We start from the raw sequence: 18,830 nt of genomic DNA on the forward strand, positions 1-18,830 counted from the left end.
CGGAGTGGTCTGCTCAGCCTCTGCAGCGGCACCTCCCTTCCTGCCTTGCAGCATCCCTGACCCTTTCTGGCCTGACTTCTTGTGTCACTCAGCCCGACCCCAGCCACTGCCCCACTCACCCTCACCGCACAGATGGCCCAGTATTCAGGTTTTGACCCATTGACTGACCAAGTAGTTGCAAGTGTCCAGCACGGGGCAGCTGGCTCCTTCTTCCTGGGGACAGCTGGGACTGACAGAGCCCACCCAGCACATCAGCAACACGTTTTGCAGTCACCCTGTGCCCAGCAGCACTGTGGGCTGTTGCTGGGTCCTCGGACACTCTTGGTCCCACAAGAGCTCTGCAATGACTCCCTTTTGCTGCCGCAGCAGTGATGACAAATAAAACACAGAGGAAACATACTGGCCTTAACCAGCACACCATCAGCAGCGGACCCGAGTAGTTCCACCCATTTCCTCCTCACCTCCTTCACCGATCACTGTGTAGGCCTGGGACAGGCAGTAGGTGCCTTCTGGACCACACGGGGCAGCCCCAACTGGTGGGATATTTGGAGTGGCCTCTGAGTCAGGAGGGTCAGGGTACCTTTCCTCACATTGATGTTTTTCTTAAGCTGGACCCTGTGTATTAGTTTCTTAAGGCAGCTGTGATCAAGTACCACAAACTGGGTGGCTTCAGTAATAGAAATTTATTCTCTCACGTTTCTATAGACTATGAGTCTAAAATCAAGGTGACAACGGGGTTGGGTCCTTCTGAAAACTTTGAGGGGTAATCTGTGCCATGCCCCTCTCCTAGCTTCTGGTGGGTTCTGCAGTCCTTGGCATCCCAGTCTCAGTCTCTGCCATCACATAGTGTTCTCTTTTGTGTTTGTCCAAATTTCCCACCTGTTATAAGGACACCGGTCATTGGAATAGGCCCATCCTAATCCCGTATGACTTAACTTGAGTACATCTGCAAAGACCCTATTTCTAAATAAGGTCACATTCTGGGGTTTCCGATGGGTGTAACTTTTGGGAGGACACTATTCAACCCAGTATACTTATAGATAAAAAGGCAGTTTCATTATGTGTATTCCATTTCAAAAGCCAAAATGTTAAATGGGCCTTTTTGTGTCACCTCTTCAAGCCAGTTTTTAGGGAACAAGTAACACTAAGGTTCATTCAAATAAAAGGAGTAAACTTGTTCTTTAGAGTAAATTGGTGGTGCTATGCCATTTCTTAGTATTTATGGCATTAAAAAAACCAGTCACTGGGTTTCTAAACCCGCCGCTAGCTGCGGCAGTGCTGCGGGCGACAGATGCTTCAAGCACCTGCCCTCCAGGAACTTTCAGTCCGGGTTTGGATACAAGACTGTCATCCTGAAGGTGTATCATTATGGGTAAGACCAAGTGCTTTGGGGCCAGGCTGGCCCAGGTTGGTTTCTGTGCTTATGGTTAGTTAGCCATGTGACCTTGGGTAATTTACTTCACCTCTCTCAATCTCAGCTTTCTCCACTGTAATATGGGGCTATAATAGCAGCACTTACATGGTAACATTGTTGCAAGGATTAAATGAGATGAGTATGAAGTACCTAGTCCAGTGCCTGGCATACAGTAAGTGCTACCTTAATAGTGGCTGTTATTAGTATTATTACTACTATGAATACAAAAACAAGCCCAGGTGGCACCCTCTATATAAACATTCAAATGGCTTCTTCTGAAAAGCAGAGCTGTTTGAAAAGAATAGTCTGGTTCGGCTCAGTGTCATGTTGAAATGACTTAACGTTTTCTTTTAAAAAATCTCTTTTAAAAAATAAGAAAAGGGGCCCTGGCCGGTTGGCTCAGCGGTAGAGCGTTGGCCTGGCGTGCAGGGGACCCGGGTTCGGTTCCGGCCAGGGCACATAGGAGAAGCGCCCATTTGTTTCTCCACCCCTCCCCCTCCTTCGTCTCTGTCTCTCTCTTCCCCTCCCGCAGCCAAGGCTCCATTGGAGCAAAGATGGCCCGGGCGCTGGGGATGGCTCCTTGGCCTCTGCCCCAGGCGCTAGAGTGGCTCTGGTCGCGGCAGAGCGACGCCCCGGAGGGGCAGAGCATCGCCCCCTGGTGGGCAGAGCGTCGCCCCTGGTGGGCGTGCCGGGTGGATCCCGGTCGGGCGCATGCGGGAGTCTGTCTGACTGTCTCTCCCCGTTTCCACCTTCAGAAAAATACAAAAAAAAAAAAAAAAAAAGAAAAGAAAAGAAAAGAAAAGGTTGTACCCTAATGGACTCAAAAGATTTTAAGAATAAGCAATTTACGAAGCTGTAGAGAGTGCTCCTTCTCCTGAGACGGGCTGTGCAAGGCCTCGCTTAGAAAACATGCAGTTTCCCTGGAACAAAGGCTGCTTCCTTAGAAATGGGAAAAGTAGCAACTCTTGAACTTTTAAACCCACTGGGGAGAAAATTCTTGCCACGGAGGCTCCCTCTCCTGAGGCTCCTTCGCCTCACTTCCTGGACGGTCACCAAGGCGCCAGCAGTGCTCGGGGACTGAGAGTCACCCATCCTCTTAGGCAGCTGTCTCCCAGCAGGCTCCGTGAGGGCCCCTGGTCAAGCCCTTCCTTCTTCAGGATTCCCGATACTGCAGGGTGGACACAGGAAGTGCACCAGAACTTGGGTTACTTTTGTTTGGATTTCCAACAAATAATTTTACCAAGTGCTGGCCTCCAAATGAGCTTGTTTCTGAAAGGCAATTTGATTTTATTATTTTTTTAAGGGCAAGTTTATTTTTTTTAAGTGTGAGATGACAAAGTGAAATTTCTTTATTGAAGAAATGAACAGAATTGGCCCTGGCTGGGGAGCTCAGTTGATTGGAGTGTTGTCCTGATACACCGAAGTTGTGGGTTCACTCCCCAGTCAGGGCACATACAAGAATCAACCAAATGAATGTATTAATAAGTGGAACCACAAATCTGTATTTCTCCTTTCTTCTCTATCTCTAAATTCAAAAAATAAACAGGGTTCTTTGTTCTCTAAGATAAATATTCACCACGACTGAGTCAAGGGTGTCATTCTGAGTATTGACTTCATAATCTGGTTAAAAAAAAACAACTTTTCTTCAGCATTTACAAAATTCTTTCAATATCCTAGTTTATCTGAATATTTCAAGGGAAAACACTTTTTGTCTTAATGTGATAATCCAATTAAACTAATCAAAGTTATCTTTTTTTTTTAATTCTTTTTTTTTTTTTTTCTGAAGTTGGAAACAGGGAGGCAGTCAGACAGACTCCTGCATGTGCCCGACCGGGATCCACCCAGCATGCCCACCAGGGGGCGATGCTCTGCCCATCTGGGGTGTCGCTCTGTTGCAATCAAAGCCATTCTAGCGCCTGAGGCAGAGGCCACAGAGCCATCCTCAGCGCCCATGGGGCCAACTTTGCTCCAGTGGAGCCTTGGCTGCCGGAGGGGAAGAGAGAGACAGAGAGGAAGGAGAGGGGGAGGGGTGGAGAAGCAGATGGGCGCTTCTCCTGTGTGCACTGGCCGGGAATCGAACCCGGGACTCCTGCACGCCAGGCCGACGCTCTACCACTGAGCCAACCGGCCAGGGCCTCAAAGGTATCTTTGAGTGCTTACTACAATTCCATGTGGAAGACACACACACACACACACACACACACACACACACACAACAATTTATAGTCTTAGGAGACAGAGAAATAACAGCAAGACAGCCACATCTCTTGCTATTGTTACCTTGAGGATGTAAATGGGACATCTGACCCAGAATTTCCCCTCCTTCAGTTGACTCTTAAAAATAACAAACAAAAATACTTTTATCATCTTATATAAAAGTAATGAATATGCTTCTCCTGATTTATATAAGTCTTTTCAAATTAAAAAAAAAATGAACTTGATCTCTTTCTTTTGTACAAAAACAATACCTGTTTGTAAAAATATAGATCTCACAGAAATATAAGACACAAAAAGTTCAGATTACTCACAGTTCCATTGTTCTGAAATAATGACTGTTCACAACTACGAATATTGATTATAAAGGTTATCATCTACATTGTGGGTCCTGAAAGAAAAAATTTGAAAAATTAATGATAGAACACAGAAGTGAAGATTTCAGGAAAATCCACCCCTATAAGTTGAAGAAACTAATGTGACCATGGGTCTCAGGAATTGAATACCTGAGGGTTTCATGTGAGTCTTCTTTTACTTTTTTTTTTTTAGAGAAGTTTTAGATTTACCAGATACCTCCTGCTTTCATTCATAAATAACCTCCCCCATTATCAACACCACTCACCAGAGTGATGCATTTTTTTTTATGAAGGATGAACCCACTTTGACACATCGTAATCTCCATTGTTCTGTGGGTCTGGACACATAGATAATGACATGTATCCATCATTATATATAACAGAGTATTTTCAGTGCCCTAAAGATCCTTTGTGCTTCGCATATTCACCTCTGCACACCCCCAACCTTTGGTAAGCACTGATTGTTTTATTGTCTCCATAGTTTTTCTTTTTCAGAATGCCCTAGAATTGGAATCATGCAGTATATAGCCTTTTAAGGTTGACTTTTTTTACTTAGTAATATAAATTTAAGATTCCTCCATTCTTTTTCTGGTTTGCTAGTTTATTTTTTTCCCTGTTGATTTGAGAGAAAGAGGGAGAGAGACACAGAGAGAGAGAGAGAAAGGAGAGGGGCAGGTGGTCGCTTCTCCTGTATGCCCTGACCAGGCCTTGAACCTGGGACCTCCACATGTCAGGCTGACACTCTACCACTGAGCCAACCGGCCAGGGCCTCTGTATATTTTAAATAAGTCTTTTATCAGATGTATCTTTTCACAAATATTTTCTCTCAGTCTGTGACTTGTTATTGAATTCTTTTGACATTGTCTTTTGCAGAGCAGGAATTTTTTATTTTAATGAAGTCCAGCTCATTGATCTTTTTTTTTCACAAATCATGTCTCTGATGTTCTATCAAAGGGGTTCATTTCTAAAGAGTGCTTTCTTGAGGTATTCAAAACAACAAAGGCTATAGATGGCTGCGGCATTGGTGGCTTGGTTCAAAGTGTCCAGTGTTAAAGTTACCCTTTTCTTGGACCTACATTTGAGACTTTTCCCGTGACAGACAAGTGGACTGACCCAGACCATAAGCCTGAACTCCTGAACACCTGTTACTTTCTTAGCTTGATTTGCCAGATGTCTAGGATTTGACTGGAGCCCACATTCTGTGCTTGGAAGAAACTATTTTTAAAATCTTACATCTATTTTTAAAGAACCATCTGTTAAAATTGTGCTATGTCCAATGATAGAAATGCAAAAATTCATGCATAGCCAATTTGGTACTTCAAATTGATTTCATTCCACAAACACCAAAGTCGCTTTGCTTGAAACTGAATTCTATCCAGTTCAGAAAGCATTTATTGACACCCCTTTTGGGGGCATACACAGGTGAGAAAGGCATTGTTTGACACCAAAGATCTTGCATTTCACAAGTCAGGGAAGATATACATACATGAATAACTAAAAGTCAGACCTTAATATAATAAATTCCTCAAGAGAAGACTAAGCAAATTATTTATGGGAAATAATTTCTTAGAGAATGTACTTGTTTTATTTTTTAATTTTTCTGAAGTGAGAAGCAGGGAGGCAGAGAGACAGACTTCTGCATGCGCCCAACCGGGATCCACCCAGCATGCCCACCAGGGGGCAATGCTCTGCCCATCTGGGCTATTGCTTGTTGCAGTCGAAACCACTCTAGCGCCTGAGGTGGAGGCCATGGAGCCTCCCTGCTCTACCACTGAGCCAACTGGCCAGGGCATCATTGGTTGACTCTTGTATGTACCCTGACTGGGGATTGAACCCACAACATTGGTGTATTAGGATGATGTTCTAACCAACTGAGTTACTGAACAGAGCTCAACTGTGAATTCTTAGTGCCTAGTGCAGTACTTGGAAAGTCATAAGTGTTCAATAAATGCCCGTTTTGGGGGGTGAATGCATGAATGAGTGAATGGTGGAAGTGAAACAGATACATTTTAATTTTTTTTAAGAAAGTCATTTTGGGGAACACTAGTGAATAGACAAAAGTGACGGATTGATTCAGAGGTGTAATAAAAGGGATGCATGTGCTCGGCTGAGACACTTGACCTTGACAGACACTCTTGTTTGTTTTCTGAATAGGGACTGACATGGTCAGAGATAAACTGTAAAATGATCAGTGTGCTAGAAGATTGTTTTAGGCACTATTTCCAGGACTGGACCTCTAAATAATTTTGTCCAACAAACTGATTGTATTAAGTCAATTCTTTTCCAAGATAGTCAAGAAAACCAAAGTGATCATAATAGACAAATGGTTCTTAAATTTTAGACACAGTAAAATCATCAAGGGAGATCTTTAAATGTGCAGATTTCAGGCACCTACCTCCAGAAAGTATAATTTAGCTGGTCTGAAAGGGAACCTCTTCTTCCTGATCTGTATGGTTAACAAGAACTTCTGGGAGATCCTGATGGAGGTAGATTTTGGAGCTCAGTTTTAAAAGCCCTAGAGTTGAGTGTTTTACTTGATTAACAATATCTTGCCCAGACAAAGACAGAGCTTTGTGCAATATTTCCTAGACTAGCTTATAGCATGTGTTTGCATTGCTTTTTGGTAAGAGGCTCTTCATTGTACGGTTGTTCTGGTCTATGATTTGGAACCATTCCAGAAGATTTATAAGGCACACTTAATGCCATTTACCCAAGAATTAGATAGAAAGTAGTGAATTGATTATGGTTTTGTTTTTTTTCATGCTTAGAAACTTATTCTCTCTTATTCTGCTTTGCACTTTCTAACTTACACACCCTTTGTTCTGATTTTCCCACGGCCTTTGGCCCAAGGCAATTAAATTCTGCCTTAACCAGAACTACCACATATCAAGACTTCGTCATGAGAAGCAAAATTAGTATCATGGGTAGAGGTTGGCAATCTAGAACTCTAAAAATATGAATGAATGGGAGGAGTGTTTGGATAAAGGTGCCTGCTGGCCAGGGTGGGGTGGGACTTGGGAGGGAGTGTTCATATTCCTGGCGAGGAGGAAGCCAGGAGTGGCTGAAAAGTGTCCCTTTTCCTCAGCCATTCCTAGGAAGGTCTAATAGGACATTCTTCTGGTTAGTTGCGGGTATGGGAGTGGGGAAGGAATGGCCTGAAGATCTGGTGACATCTGAGTGATTAATAGTCCACTCTCTTTTGCATGATAAGGAGAAGAAATGCTAGATGAGGAGAGCGTGAGAGCCTGGAGAAAGGAGAGAGGTGACACCCGCTGGGGAAAGGCACTGTGGGGCACACCGAAGGCAAACTGGACTGTATCATAAGGCTGCCAAGTCTTTAGCACTGGGTGACAAACAGTAGCTATGTAAGGAAGTGTCATTGTCACCACTGACTGCACACAGGGACAGTTTGCAAGAATACTGCTGTTGAGCTTCTGGAAAGAGGCCAACAGTGCATCTCAGAAATTACGAAGACTTGTTATGTTGCTGGAGTTGTGATGGAGAGTCATCCCTAAGTGTTCATTAAAACATCACTTGTGAGCAAGTATGGGTCACATAGGGAGTTACTGACATTGAGAAAGAAGACAGGCCATGGCCAGTTAGCTCAATTGGTTGGAACGTCATCCCAATATGCCAAGATTGTGGGTTTGATCCCCAGTCAGAGCACATACAAGAATTAACCAATGAGTGCATAAGTTACTTTGTTTTTTATATTCTACCTAGAAGTGCAATCATGTGGTATTTGTCTTTCCCTGTCTGACTTATTTCGCTTAGCATAATACCCTTTAAGTCCATCCATGTTGTTGCAAGTGGCAAGATTTCATTTTATTTTATGGCTGAGTAATAATATTCTATTATATATATATATATTATATATATACCACAACTTCTCTATCCATTAGTCTATTGATGGACACATAGGTTGCTTTCATATCTTGGCTAGTGTAATAACGCTGCAATGAACATGGGGTACATAAGTCTTGTTGAATTAGTGGTTTGGATTTCTTCAGAAAAATACTTAGAAAGTGAGTTGCTAGGTCATATTGAAGTTCTACTTTTTAACTTCTTGGGGAACCTCCATACTGTATTCCATAGTGGCTGTACCAGCCGACAATTTCTGAGGGTTCCTTTTTTCCACATCCTCACCAACACCTGTTGTTTGTGGACTTAGTCATAACAGTCACTCTGAGAGATGTGAGATGACATCTCATTGTAGTTTTAATTTACCTGATGATTAGTGATGTTGAGCGTCTTTTCAAATGTCTATTGGCCATCTGCATGTCCTCTTTGGGGAAATGTCTATTTAGGTCCTCTGTCCATTTTTTAATATGTTTGGGTTTTAGGGGTGTTAGGTTGTATCAGTTCTTTAGGTATTTTGGATATGAACTCCTTGGAGAATATATTCTCCCATTCAGTAGGTTTCCATTTTGTTATGGTTTCCTTCACTGTACGGCATCTTTATATCTTGATGGAAATGCTCTAGTAGAGAGGAGGAAACCTAATGAGTAGATACAGAAGCAGAAATGGCAGAGGCAAAATCCTTGAGTAGCAAGAGAAGATAAAATCCCTGCGTAGGTGGAAGGGTTGCCCGCGGGTTGGGGAACATAGACAATTCAGGGGTTGTAGCAGCAGGGAAGGCAGACTACAGATGCAGGTGGGACAGTAGATTTGGAGTAGGGAGGATGTGGAAATTCTCTTCTGATTGCCTGTTTTCTCAGTGAAATAAGATGTAGGGTTATATTATTTGACAGTGAGAAGGGTAGTGAGGGTGTGGGGAGCTTTGAAGGTGGAAAATAGGTGGGATTTCAGAATGCTAAAGTGATTTGGCCATCTCAGACTAGGATCCAGGAAAACTTTAAAATAGATGATTTGCGCCCTGGCCAGTTGGCTCAGTGGTAGAGCGTTGGCCTGGTGTGCAGGAGTCCTGGGTTAGATTCCCGGCCAGGGCACACAGGAGAAGCGCCCATCTGCTTCTCCACCCCCCCTCCTCTCCTTCTTCTCTGTCTCTCTCTTCCCCTCCCGCAGCCAAGGCTCCATTAGAGCAAAGTTGGCCTGGGTGCTGAGGATGGCTCTGTGGCCTCTGCCTCAGGCGCTAGAATGGCTCTGGTTGCAACAGAGCGACGCCCCAGATGGGCAGAGCATCACCCCCTGGTGGGCATGCCAGGTGGATCCCAGTCAGGCGCATGCGGGAGTCTGTCTGACTGCCTCCCCGTTTCCAACTTCAGAAAAATACAAAAGGAAAAAAAATAAAGAAATAGATGATTTGCAAATGTGGTCTGATGGCTGGGCAGCTCTGTGAGTTCACTTAAGGTTTGTGATCATGAAATTAAAGTGAAACTAGTCAGTAAGGCATGTGTCTCAAATAAAGGGGTGGAGTAAGGGGACAGAGTGAATGAACCAGGTGAGTCCAAAAGAGTGAGAGAAGGAGTTCTTACAGGGCACATAGAGGAGCAATTTTGGTGTTAGATCACAGAATCTAACATAGGGTGGGAGAAAGGCAAGGAAGTAGGTGGCATGGAAGTGACGTGGTTCATTGACTGGGGCTGCCCGTGTGGCTGCAGACTTGGGGACAGTAGTAATGTATGGAACAAACTAGAAGACACAAAAAGATGTTCTCTGTAGGAGGCTGAATAGTGTCCCCCAAAATTCCTGTCTACATGGAACTTGGGAATGTAACTGTATTTGGAAATAGGGTCGTTATGGATGGAATTAGTTAGGATGAGGTCGTACTGGATTAAGGAGTGCCCTAAAACCGATGACTGGGTCCTTATGAGAAGAGGTGAGAACCCACAGACAGAAGCACAGGAAAGAAGGCCGTGTGACAGCAGAGACAGAGACTGGGGTGATGCACAGACAGCCAAAGGAACACAGCGTTCCCAGGAACCCCCAGCTAGTAAAAGTCAAGGAAAGATCTTTCCCTAGAGGCTTTCAAGAGAGCAGGGCCCTAGCCTGACCTGTGGTGGCGCAGTGGATAAAGCATAGACCTGGAAATGCTGAGGTCGCCGGTTCGAAGCCCTGGGCTTGCCTGGTCAAGGCACATATGGGAGTTGATGCTTCCAGCTCCTCTGTCTCTCCTCTCTCTCTCTCTCTCTCTCTCTCTCTCTCTCTCCCCCCCCTCCTCTCGAGAAAAAAAAAAAAAAGAGAGAGCAGGGCCCTGCCAGCACCTTGATTTTGGACTTCTAAAATTTGGACCTGTCAGAGATTAAATTTCTATTATTTAAGCCACCCAGTCTGGGGACTTTGTTACAACAGCCCTAGGAAGCAAATACAACCAACACCTTCTTAGTCAGTCAGGGGCTCCCGACTTAGTTGCCCACTGTGATCATGAAAGAGTCATTGTTTGTAGATCCATGTGGCTGCGGTTCAGATTCATGCCTGGGTCTCATTAACAGAGCGTGCCAGGGTCACCGCTAACATTCAGGTAACGAAACAGCTTATGCAGAAGGGCGTGCTCGGGAATGCCTTAAGCGCCCCCCTCACTCTCTGTGGAACACTTAGGGTAGCATTGTTTAAGCCTGTGCAGCTTCCTGCCACATCAAGGGGCGACTTCCTGCTCAAATATCCTTCCCCTGCTATGCAGAGATGCTGGTGGTTGCCATGACTGAGGCTCGTTTCCTCTGACCCATCCCTTCAGCCTAAAGTCTGAATAACAAAGGTGTTTCCAGAAGAAATTGGCTCTTCATTACCTGCAGTCTGTTTCTGGAGCATCCATCAGGAGTTTAATTAGGGCTTGTTCTGAGTTTAATTAGGGCTTGCCCTCCTCCTTCTGCTCTTGCTTGTTGCCATGAACAACCGCCAACCCCAAATGCAACAATCCACAGCGGGGAAGTCCCACCCGGGCCCAGGAAGTTAGTCTCAGTGGTTGGAAGAGCTTAAAGCGGTGCGTTACCCAGTCTGGAACAGGTTTGCAAAAGGCGCACCCAGCCCTCTGTGCTGCCCTGAGGCAGGAGCCCAGGTTGAGAGGAGCGCCCCCTGACATCTTTCCCGAGACCTGGGCAGGAGCTTTGCCAAATGGCTAGAGAACTTGAGAAGACACGAGCAGGGGTCAGGATGCCCGTGTTTATTACCCACGCCACGTTCTGTGAGCCCCTGCTGTATACTAGGATTTGTGTCAGGCACAGGGACAGATACAAAGAAGAAAAGACAAGCCTCCTGCCTCTGGGAGTGGATGGTAGTGGGGAAGCCTACAGGTTAACAATAGATGCAAATCTCTGTGGTGAGGATTGGGTGGAACGATGTGTGGAAGATAGGAGAAAGGGTGACTCGCTCTCTGTGGGAGAAGTGGGGAGGGCCTGTCCCAAGGCAATACATTTCATTGGAAAGCCATTCCTTTGAAGCCCCTTCAAGAATAGGGAAGAGTAAGAGACATTGATAAGAGTGTGGTGGTTACGGGGGGGAGGGAGGAGAGGAAGAGGGAAGGGGGAGGGGGAGGGGCACAGAGAGAACTAGATAGAGGGTGACAGGTCAATCTGACTTTGGGTGATGGGTATGCAACATAATTGAACTTTAAGATAACCTGGACATGTTGTCTTTGAATATATGTATCTTGATTTACTGATGTCACCCCATTAAAAAAAAAAAAAAAAAAAGAATAGGGAAGAGACTCAGGTTATCTTGCCAAAGGCAAAGGTAACTAGCTATTCCCTACCTTTGGCTTTTCTGGGGTTTCACAGTCCTGACACAGATGCTGAGGGGTTAGGACAGTACCTCCTTCCCCTGCAGCCCCGTTTTAGATCTACTCTTGCACCAGTGAGGTAGGCAAACCCTTGCTCCTAGTTTCAGCTCAGCTCCTAGTAACCCAACAAGTTGCTTCAGCATTTTGGACCTCAGTTTTTCTATCTGTAAAATGCGGTGAAGCAGGCTGGGCCGAGGGTCTCTAAGGTTCCTTCAAGTCTAACGTTGTGGGTCTGGGACTCCTTGAAGGACAATGAATTGTGGATCCAGAGTGTCGGGTGAAAGGAGCAGAGGGTTGAGGAACAGAGTGGGAGGCCATGACTGGTGAGTAGGAGACAGAAAGGAGGGCCCCCGGAAGTGCCTGGAAAGCTTTAGACCAGGGGTCCCCAAACTACGGCCCGCGGGCCGCATGCGGCCCCCTGAGGCCATTTATCCGGCCCCCGCTGCACTTCTGGAAGGGGCACCTCTTTCATTGATGGTCAGTGAGAGGAGCATAGTTCCCATTGAAATACTGGTCAGTTTGTTGATTTAAATTTACTTGTTCTTTATTTTAAATATTGTATTTGTTCCCATTTTGTTTTTTTACTTTAAAATAAGATATGTGCAGTGTTCGTAGGGATTTGTTCATAGTTTTTTTTATAGTCCGGCCCTCCAACGGTCTGAGGGACAGTGAACTGGCCCCCTGTGTAAAAAGTTTGGGGACCCCTGCTTTAGACAGAGCACCAGGAGGAGAGCTGCATGACTCAGAGAAGTATATGCGGGCCCCGTGCCCAGGGCCATGGAAGACAGAGCAGGAGGATTCAGGAAAGGTCCTGACTTAGCAAGACGAGGTCATGGCTGACTTTGTAGAACAGAAGCCAGGCTTCGGGGGCTGAGCGTGCACGGAAGGGTTGAGGAGGAGGGTGCACTCGGGGCTAATCTCTGAACAGTATGTCAGGGAGAGCTTTTACTTCCTTGTGGTGGCTCCTTCCGCACTCTTGTCCCCAACCCCCACCCACTGCGGTTCTCCAGGAGTGTTCCAGTGTTCTGTGCTGCTACCCAAACTGATTTCTCAATGAAACTTAGATAAATAAATAAATGAATAAATAAGATTAATTTATTGGGTGCTTGCTGCTCTGTGCCAGGCACTGTGTTAAAGGCTTTTTACATACAGATTAAATTTATCTTTACAAAACCCTGTGATGTCTCCCTTTTTACAAATGAGGAAACAAACAGAAAGGAAGGAACTTACTCAGACTCACATGACTCAAAAGTAGGATTTGAACCCAGGTAGCATGACTCCAGAGGCCAGCCTTTAAGAGCCATGCTGTATGACAAGCTGCTTGAACTAATTTATACTATGATGTGAGTGACTGACAGATGTCTCCATGTGGAAATCAAATCTCTTACATGATTTTTCATTATAAAGGTAGAGTTTGAGAATCCAAAAGCAGGGAGTGTTAATGCAGGTATTTTTACAGTCTCCCTTAAATTATATTGCACAGGGAGTTCAAATTTTTTTGTCTGTTAAGAAAAATGAAGTTTGTCACTGAGTTTCAGAGAATTTATAAATGAAAATAAAAGGAAGACATAAGAGGTAGGGTTGATTTTTTGTTTTGTTTTTTAAGGAGTGAAAGATATGTACATATTTGAAGACAAAGGAAAGGCCACCCCGGGAAAGGAGCCACTGCAAGTGAGAGAAAGAGAGAGATTTGGGGGTCCCCAAAGAATCAGAGGGAAGTAGGCTCATAGGCAGTGGAAAAGGGGTTCACTTTACCAAGCAAGAAAAGCTTTTTTACCCCTGAATGTGAAGGGAAGCCTGGGGAACACATGAGGAGACAGATGTGTGTGGAAGTGACAAACCAGGACAAAGGGACAGCATGATGACCGCCATGGTCTGTTTGACAAACAACCCGGAGAGGAGTTGCTCACCTGCCGCGAGGTGGAGAGGGCGTTCGTGAATCAGGAGGCTCAGGCAGAGAGGAGGCGGTACAGACCTCAGGAGCGCATCTTAAGAGGAAAGACCTGCAGAGGGAAGGGTGGAGCTGAAGCTTCCTCTGTAAGGCTCCCGTTTCCCACGGCACAGCCTTGTCCCTCGGTCCTCACTGCAGAAAGGCCCCTAACGTCAGGCAGGCTCCGCGATGAAAACCGGGTGATTGCTGGCTGGGTCTGACTGAGCCGGCTCACCCTCTCCTGTGGTCTCCGGCTGACTTTGTATCACTTCGCAGACAGCCGGAATGAGTGCCCTGATGCACCGTAAGCACACCTTCCTAAAAGAGTCTTTATCTGAGTCAAAGTAAGCCCACTTCAGTGTCATGAAAAGCATCTCTACCTGCTGCCTCAGGAACACTGGAAGCTCAGTGCCCAGGAAACCAGAGTTCAGACTTTCACAGGGGAGGGCCTTCTCTGACTGGATCCCTCTTGGGTGTTTCAGGAGAAGAGGAGGAAGATGGAGGTGAGGAAGACGGGTTGGACAGCGGGGCCCGGGGCCCTGGGCCCAAGGTGTCGGGTAGGACAGTGTCGGAAGCCCAGCTTGCCCGGAGAATCGCCAAAGGGAAGAGCACCCGGCGGATGCTGTCCAATAAGCCACAGGACTTCCAGGTAGGACGAGCTCGAATCCCCCCTCCCCCTCCTTGTCTTACTGCCAGCTTCTGGAAATTACAGTGATGTCAGGAAGGACCTGTTCCTATTGGAATTGGCTCAACTAATACAAAAAGGACATCAGGTCATAAACCCAATGAGTAGAACTCTCTGTCTTTCTTCTGTGTGCAGGAGTAGATGTAGTCAAGCTAGATGAGGTTCTTCAGAGAAATGAAACTGTCCCCTTCCTTCCCTTGGGTGGTGGGAAAGCTGATTAGAGAAAGAAGCACTGGCATGTGTTTTACAGCTCTGGGCACTGGCTTTGTCTCGGAGCTGCTGTGGAGTGCGTCAGTACATTCCAGGGCTCAGGAAGGCTGGATAAGAGGCTGGGCTTGACCAGCGGCCTCAGTCCTGCCTGCTCTTTCCCGGGCCAGCTCTGGACTCTTTCAACCCCACTACCGCTCTTGGTTTCTGCAGCCTCAGCCTTGGGGATGAGGACAGGTGGCTGGCCCAGTCCGTTAGCACTAGTACATAGCAAAGCTGCCCTGGCCCAGTTTCCGCCAACCTCACAGATGAACGAGCTGAGGAAACACCTGAGGGTTCTCTTACACCACGTGCTGGAAAGGATTCGTAACAACACCCCTCCTGTGCTTGCAGATCCGGGTCCGAGTGATCGAGGGCCGACAGTTAAGTGGCAACAACATAAGACCCGTGGTCAAAGTCTATATCTGTGGCCAGACACACCGAACAAGAATCAAGAGAGGGAACAATCCATTTTTTGATGAGGTAAACGGGCTCAGCGAGTCTGTTCCATTTATACGTACCTTCCTGCTTCCCACCTACCTCTCCCGTGTCCCTTGTGGAAGTCAATACAAAGTTCCGGTGTTAAATGGAAGAATCACTGGGCCTTGAAATCACGTGGCCTGCTTCGTCATTGCTTCTCAGAGCTGCTGGGGGTCTTGCTGGTATTTTTGCAACAACTTTCTGACGGAGCCCTTCCTAATGGGTCCTGGTAACCCCTGCGATGGAGCCCATGATGTCACCTATTTCTGCCTTTGCTCTTTTTAATTAGTAGGATGTCTCTGAGGGATGACTCCGTGTGACTAAGTAACGGTGTCAAAACTTATGTGGCTATAAAAATAATACGTGTTAAAGGAAAGCAGTTCTGAGCAAAAAGGTGTTTTATTCTTCCCTCCCTATATTGAGAATATAGTCTGGTTTTGCTGGCCTCTTCTGTAATCCTCCTCAAAAATACCGAATACATTGACAGTCCTCTCAAATGCCACATAACTCCACAAGCAGGGCCGTGAAGAGCAGTGGTAAGAGTCCAGACTTGCTCTCCTGAGGAGATGCATTTTGGGGATTCCTCCAGCCTGCCTCTTACGCTCTGTTCTCGCAGCCCAGGCCTCTCCTACCGCAGCTTCTCATCGCTGCAGTAGCAGTGATGTTCCCGAGTTCCCGGCAGCTCCTAATCCCAGCTCGGCTCTGTCTTTTTTCTTTTTTCTTACCTCTATTCACAGAAGAACAAGTTCCTTCTGTCTGGCATTCCTGTTTCTTTCCCTTTGTTCCCGCTGGCCCCCGGCTTCGCAGAACGCCCCCTTTCCTCTCGCCTCTAACTTCCCCCTGGGTGGATGGCAGACTCAGCATGCAGATGCGGAGTGTCAGCGTTAATTTAAGGGGTGGGCGGGTGCGCCCTGAGAGGGGGCGCTTGAAACGGACTTCGGAAAAGGCTGGGGAATTCACCTTGGAGGACATGACTGGGTTGCAGGGAGGACAGGATACTGGATGCCGAAGGAGTAAGACCCAACAATGCATCTATAATGAAGAATAAATATTTACTCAGCTACACTCTTAGGAGCCCAGCAAGAATTGCCACCTCAGAATTTTCCCATTTTAATGAAATTTTTTTTTAATATTAGCTCTCTGGGCAAAAGAGATGAATAAAAAAAACTGAGCCAATTTGCGAATCAAAAAAGGAATTTTACTAAACATCCCTAGTTTACATTCATCTTCTTAACCAAGAAATTAAATGTGATATTACCAATAATGGGACAAACTAGTGTGTGTCCTGGTATGATCTAAAGTAATCAACATCACTTGTATTATATATATCTTGTCTGATGGTCAATGTAACTCTCACAGTTAGGAAACATTCACTCAAATCCAGATTGTGGAATATTCTCTAAAACAACCAGTCAAGATAGAAAAAAAAGAGAGAGAGAGAGAGGGTCAGGAATAATATCCTGGATAAAAGGAGACTAAACAGACACAATAACCAAATGCAATCAATGTAAGATCCTTGAGTGGTTCCCAGATTTTAAAAAACCTTTTCCAGGCCCTGGAGGAATAGCTCAGTTGGTTAAAGCATCGCTTGTCCCGAAGCACAGAGGTTGCTGGTTCAATCCCCAGTCAGGGTACATACAGGAAAGATTAGTGTCCCTGTCTCTTTCTCTCTCTCTTCCCCTTCCTCTCTCACTAAAATCAATAAATAAAAAATTTAAAAAATTGTTTTCCGGGATAATAGTAGAAATCTGAAATTTGACTATAGGACAGATATGGTCTTTCTTGGGTGTGATAACAGTATTGTGACTGCCCACAAAGATGTCCTTGCTCGTAGGAGATGCATGAGGATCTGCTTTAAGGAGTGAAGTGTTATGGTATCTAGAAAAAAAATTCAGGTAAAAAATGGAGACATTTCACTAAACCTAAAATGGCCCAAAATGTTAACAATTGGTGAACATAGGTGAAAAATGGAGTTTATTTTAGAGTTTTTAAAATTTCTTTGTAGATTTGAAATATTTTTTAAGTAAAAAGTAGGATAAAAAGTTCTTTTTCTCTTAGGAGTAAAGTTTATTGGTACATAAAACTTGGGTTTTCTGATACAACCTCTATGTGCCCAATAGTCATCCCCCAAGAATCAACCTTCTTAAACTTAGCTGTTACAATGAGTTAAAATGTGGTCAATATTGACTCTACTGAGGGACCAACATTATCTAATGGTCAAGGCTGGCTTTGAAGGTATTTTGTTAGAAAGAAAAAATTAGAGTCACTACACACAAGTAATAGAGATAGCTAAAAAATGGCAGGATTAGACTCAACTTCGCAGGTCTCATAAACCCTAAGCATATGACGTCACCTTAAATCTTTACTTAATTAAGCTTGTAGATATTTGGTCCCAAAAGAACAATTTTTTTTTTTTTTAGTTAAATAAACACTATAGGCCTGACCAGGCGGTGCCGCAGTGGATAGAGCGTTGGACTGGGACGGAGAGGATCCAGGTTTGAGACCCCGAGGTCGCCAGCTTGAGTGCGAGCTCATCTGGTTTGAGCAAAAGCTTACCAGCTTGAGCCCAAGGTCACTGACTTGAGCAAGGGGTCACTCAGTCTGCTGTAGTCCCCCGGTCAAAGCACATATGAGAAATCAATCAATGGACAACTAAGGAACCGCAATAAAGAATTGATGTTTCTCATCTCTCTCCCTTCCTGTCTGTCTGTCTCTATCTGTCCCACTCTCTGGCTCTCTCTGTCTCTGCCACAAAAACAAAAACAAAAAACAAAAAAAAACCCACTATAGTTGTTACTTAATCTTTTTTTCTTTTTCAGCATGCAGAGGTGAGCTGTTCATGAAGGTCATGAAACTTAAAATTTGGGGTCTTTTCTAAGGTCCTGCAATATGTTCACATGGTTAAATATAATTTGGGGTTTGTATTTTGTATTTTGGGGGAGGGCCCTCAAAATTATATATCATATGCACCAAACATGAGTCCGCTCCTTTAAACATTCACTGTTCTCTTTGTTTTGACAGTTATTTTTCTACAATGTCCACATAACCCCTTCTGAATTGATGGATGAGCTCATCAGCATTCGGGTAAGGCGACCACAGAGTAGGAAGGTCATACCCACTCTCTGCCAGATAAAGCCAATAATCTTTTCGCTGCTCTTTCTTCCAGGTTTATAATTCCCATTCTTTGCGGGCAGATTGTCTGATGGGAGAATTTAAGGTGGGTGTCAACTGGCAGTTTCATTCAATTTATATCCAAGATGGGGGCACTTTCATTATGAGGAATTAGGTTCTTGGCCAGGTCTCAGGATGCCCATTTTGCTGACATCTTAAAGTTATGGGTAAGGGATTGGTGATTCTTGCTGAGAGCTGGAATACCAGCAGGACATGAGTGTCCTAGGGGCCAGAAACCAGCTGAATATCATCTGGGTCTAGTTGACTTGGAAAGTACAACACTTAGCAGCACCCTAAATAAAGCAAGATAACTTGAAACCACCCCATCAGGGCCCTTCCCAGTGTTCTATCTGTGGATGGAAGCCAAGACACTGCTAAGAAGAAAGGACGCTTTATGGCAAGAAGCCCATCACACAGTCCCAGAGTGCCACCTACAAAGACAATTGCTATAAATCTGGAGTATGAGATGCAATCCAAACCAGGGAGGAGAATCAGGGTGCTTTTCTAAGTAACGCACTTTGGAATTAAGGAGCATACTTGGTGCCTTCCCAGCTCTTCTACATGGAATGGGCTACTTCCCGAACGAAGGAGCTTGTAGTCATTCAAGTCCTAAAGGATGACCTGGGTCAAGCAGACCTGTGTTCATACCCATTCTGCCA

The 18,830-nt window shown here is 45.2% G+C and overlaps 1 protein-coding gene across 5 annotated transcripts in view; it reads left to right on the forward strand.

Moving 5' to 3' along the window:
• MYOF (myoferlin) overlaps positions 1–18,830 on the forward strand; it is a 184,013-nt gene that overhangs the window by 49,768 nt on the left and 115,415 nt on the right. For all 5 annotated transcript variants that reach the window (XM_066355315.1, XM_066355318.1, XM_066355319.1 and 2 more), the window contains exons 6-9: positions 14,072–14,238; positions 14,875–15,003; positions 18,022–18,084; positions 18,167–18,217. In XM_066355315.1, coding sequence (XP_066211412.1) covers positions 14,072–14,238; positions 14,875–15,003; positions 18,022–18,084; positions 18,167–18,217 — 410 coding nt within the window. The remainder of the gene's footprint in view (positions 1–14,071; positions 14,239–14,874; positions 15,004–18,021; positions 18,085–18,166; positions 18,218–18,830) is intronic.

The sequence above is a fragment of the Saccopteryx leptura genome, chromosome 13 (genome assembly GCF_036850995.1).
Source record: "Saccopteryx leptura isolate mSacLep1 chromosome 13, mSacLep1_pri_phased_curated, whole genome shotgun sequence".
NCBI lineage: Eukaryota > Metazoa > Chordata > Mammalia > Chiroptera > Emballonuridae > Saccopteryx > Saccopteryx leptura.